The 4312-nt window shown below is 37.8% G+C and overlaps 1 protein-coding gene across 1 annotated transcript in view; it reads right to left on the bottom strand.

Moving 5' to 3' along the window:
- The window catches only part of vipr1b (vasoactive intestinal peptide receptor 1b), a 102985-nt gene that overhangs the window by 69579 nt on the left and 29094 nt on the right, over nt 1-4312 (bottom strand). Inside the window, exon 2 of the mRNA XM_016280383.1 lies at nt 1633-1723. Within this exon, the coding sequence (XP_016135869.1) occupies nt 1633-1723 (91 nt within the window). The remainder of the gene's footprint in view (nt 1-1632; nt 1724-4312) is intronic.

Genomic DNA, 4312 nt, shown 5'->3' with positions numbered 1-4312 from the left:
TCAACCCCCACCTCTCGGCTGCCCAGAAGAGGGAGCTGCAGCACCTGGTCGGTCAGTTCTCGGATGTGTTCTCTGCTCTGCCAGGGCGGACCAGCATCCTGCAGCATGACATCCGGACGCCGCCAGGGGTCGTCGTCAGGCAACGGCCCTACCGGGTCCCTGAGGCTCGTCGGCGAGCTATTGAGGAGGAAATCCATCAAATGCTGAAGTTGGGGGTGATAGAACCATCCCGCACCCGCAGTGGAGAAGGAGGCACTAGCCATCAAGTGGGCAGTCCTGGAGCTGCGGTACTACCTTCTGGGCTGGAAGTTCACCCTGGTCACACCCCTTCAGTGGATGGCCCGCGCCAAGGATACCAATGCCAGGGTGACCCGATGGTTCCTCGCGCTCCAGGACTTCCACTTCGAGGTACGTCATCGGGCTGGAGCCGCGAACGCCAACACGGATGGCCTCTCTCGGATCTGGGCAGCTTTCGTAGGTCTGTCAGGGGTCACTCCCCACCCACCCCCTATCTCTCCCCTACTATCTCAGATCATTAACAGGACCAGGACGACGCTGGGGGGGGGGTGTGTGACGAGCGTCCCGAAGCTTCATCAACGTCGCCCTGGAAACAAGCGAGGAGCACCTGGCCATCATCACAGGCTGATCGTTCACAGCTGCACCTCATTAGGCGGCGGCTACATAAACCACACAAGCCCTGCCATCTAGGAGATTCCTCCATGAGACTGAGCACTAACTCGCCCTCTCATTTTTCCCACAGAAAGCAGCGTGTGACCGACCAGCCCCACAGAAGAACTGCACGGACCCTCTGCACTGGGAAGACGGAAGAGAGCACTCATGGCACCGGAGCACCTACCTGGAACTTTCTCACGAAACACCCATCACCCCAATAAATCCACCCTCCGGGGAATTGATTGAGATTACTTGTCGTGTGATTCTTCACCCCGTTACTATATATATATTCCAGATTTACTTTTTTTCTTTTTTTGGACTGTGAGCAAAGCTGAATTTTCAACCGCTGTTACTCCAGTCTTCAGTGTCACTTGATCCTTCAGAAATCATTCTGATATGCTGATTTGGTGCTATTATTATCAATGTTAAGCACATTCTGCTCAATGTTGTTGTGGAAATCGTAGTACATTTTTAATTTTCAAAATTTTTTGATGAATAGAAAGTTTTCAGCATTTGTTTGAAATACATAATTTTATAACACTGCAAATGCCTTTACTGTTACTTTTAACAAATGCATCCATGCTGAATAAAAGTATTGATTTATTTAAATATAACAGAATTCTTTATGTATACAAATATATACACTGTTTTATTTTCTAAATATTCACTGCTCTGTAATTTTCACCACATATCAAGTGAAGTGTTATTTTTAACAGCATTCAATAATGTATTTTTTAAATTTATTTCTCGTTACTATAAAACTGCAGTTTACTAGATCTACCAGATTTTTTTTTCATTCAAACACATTCTAGATATGAATGTAAGTGAATTTTTTGGCCTTGTTTCAGCACCACATATTAGCTCTCTGTGATCTACAGTTACATCTATTTTCCCCATCAATGCAAAATTGTTTATTAACTGTGAAAATGGCACAGAGCAACGTTGTTTTGTGAATATCACCTGATGTGACGTTTCCTGCTGTTTTATTCTCGCACCGCTCTCTTGCCAGCTCAATCTCATTTACCACATCACACATCTGAATAGCACCAACCTGCAAAAGACACAGAGAGAGAGAACATTTCAGTTGTTCAACCACAGCACAACCTTCAAAGCTTCAATCTCTTTCGTCTCAATGATTCACCACAATATTATTCTCAGGACAGTCTATTACTTTAAGGTGTCAGCTTTCATCTTGTAAGGCTTTCATTTCATATGCATATTTATGGATTGCAGCGAATCCTCATGGGGGATTATTTTTGCTAAATATTTACAGTGAAGGCCTACTGGGAATTAGATTAACCACTGCTTGAAAAATCCACAACTGAACTACTTATCCGATTTTAGTTTGCCATTCACCATTCTTATTGACAGTCCAATGTATGTCTATACGCTAGCGGCGCACGGACAAAAGACCGTCGTTGCTCTGTGGAGATGATATTATGCCTCTAGGGGAGAAAAGGCACATGGGGCCAGTGAGTAATCGTCGGATGGCTCACTGATGTCCACTGCTGATGACAAATTCATGCCGTCAGTGACAGTCAGTGGCAGACAGCCTGCGGGTCAATAAGAACGTGAAAGTCCAACAAACAGCTTGAGAAGGTCAATGAAGACATGGAGCTGGGAAAGAGGGGTATAATGGACAGGGCCGACTGAATCCCTAGTGTTAATAATGTTGTATGTGTGTGGGTGTTTGTGTCATGGTCTTTGGGTGTGTAGTGTTTATTGTCTCGAGTTAGCATCTGAGCCTGCTTCTGTTTGGTATGTTTGTGTGTGGGCCTGCATTTGTGTGTGTGTGGGTACAGGTATGTCTGTGCATTTCAATGTGACAGACCTGAGATCAGCGACTTAGAACAACAGGTTAATGAGAAATGGAAAGGGTTTGATTTACTTCTGCTGAGTTCAGTACTAGTTGAGAACTACTGTCACTGACATGAATGGAAATACTAGCCAAGTTTTATCCATGTATTATAGGCCTTGTTGGGCCAAATCACACTTGAGCATGGACTGAAGCACTGAAAACATTTATAAAATAAATATACTCCAGTCAATGCCTTCATAACTAGTTGATGGTGAGAAAAGAAGTGTGGTGTTGAAAAAGAAAAAAATGTTTTCTATTTCAATATATTTTAAAATGTAATTTATTTCAGTAATGGCAAAGCTGTATTTTCAGCAGCCATTACTCCCAGTCTTCAGTGTCATGTGATCCTTCAGAAAGCATTAGAAAAAGCTGATTTATTCTTATTATTATTAATACTGAACATATTTTTTTTCAGGATTTTTTGATGAATAGAAAGTTCAAAAGATCAGCATTTATTTGAAATATAAAAATTGTGTAATACTGTCACTTTTAACCATTTTAATAAGGGATGCACAATATTATCTGACCAATATCGGAATCAGCCAATAATGGCTTTAAATGTAAATATCGATATCGGATGGATATGAAAAATGATGCCAATATTTCTTGCCGATAAGAGGAATACATTAACTCACATGTGCTCAGGGTGCTCAGGCAAAATACAAAAATAATATTTAGACGGTGTTTCTGATTAAATAAAGCAGTTATTGATGCCATAAAATCTTGAGTATGTTTTGATTTAAAGGTCAGAAGCTATAGCTTACATGAACAAAAATCACAAACATGACACTTAAAGTAAATTATTTTATATATACTGATTTATTCATTAATGTGTACCATGTTATTTTTTAAACAAATTATAAGCTCTAAAAGATTTTCTGAATTTTTACAACTCTATTGCTTTAGACCATTTACAAATGTTAAATCATAAAATAAAATGTTAAGGTTACCAACTGCATCTTTCTGAAAAAAAAATGCAGTGATTAATATATAGTTTATTTATAGTTATTTTCAAATCTTCAATGTACTGTCATTATAAAATAACTTTATTATTGTTTATTATATCCCTTTAATTCTATCAAATAAGTTCTTGTTAAAAACTAACCAAAATTAAATATAATTATATATCATATCGGCTCTCGGACAAAATTAGTTGAAAATTATCGGCATATCAGATATCGGCAAAAATCCAATATCATACATCCCTAATTTTAATGCAATCATGCTGCATTAAAGTATTAAGTTGTTTCAATATAACAGAATTCTGTATGTATACAAATATGCTACTTTTTTCTAAATTTTCACTGCTGTGTCATTTTTACTACATATCAACTGAAATGTTGTATTTAACAGCATTCAGTAATGGAATTGACAGTGGCAGAAATTAAATTTTTAACATTTTTAGAATAAATTGGCCACATCCTTAATCTTGCTAAGGCTAATTTCACTTTTTGTGCATCAAATAATATTTTCACACTTTTTGCATATTTTGACATTACATTTACAGCTTGAAATTACAGCTTGACTAGAAATTAATCAGAATAAAAAGATTCTGTAGAACACTCATAAAAATAAACTTCAAACAACAAATAATGAAAATAAATTGTAAGATTACATTATTTTTATAAAAAATATTCTGTATAATTGATTTTCATTGTTTTCATAGGTTTTCATTGTATGGGTCCATGAAAAAGCATAAAACAATATATGTGTATATATATATATATATATATATATATATATATATATATATATGTGTGTGTGTGTTGTAGCGTCTGGACC

This window comes from Sinocyclocheilus grahami, unplaced genomic scaffold (assembly GCF_001515645.1).
Source record: "Sinocyclocheilus grahami isolate Dianchi unplaced genomic scaffold, SAMN03320097.WGS_v1.1 scaffold139.1, whole genome shotgun sequence".
NCBI classification, from domain to species: Eukaryota; Metazoa; Chordata; class Actinopteri; order Cypriniformes; family Cyprinidae; genus Sinocyclocheilus; species Sinocyclocheilus grahami.
This window is presented reverse-complemented; position numbering and strand designations above follow the sequence as displayed.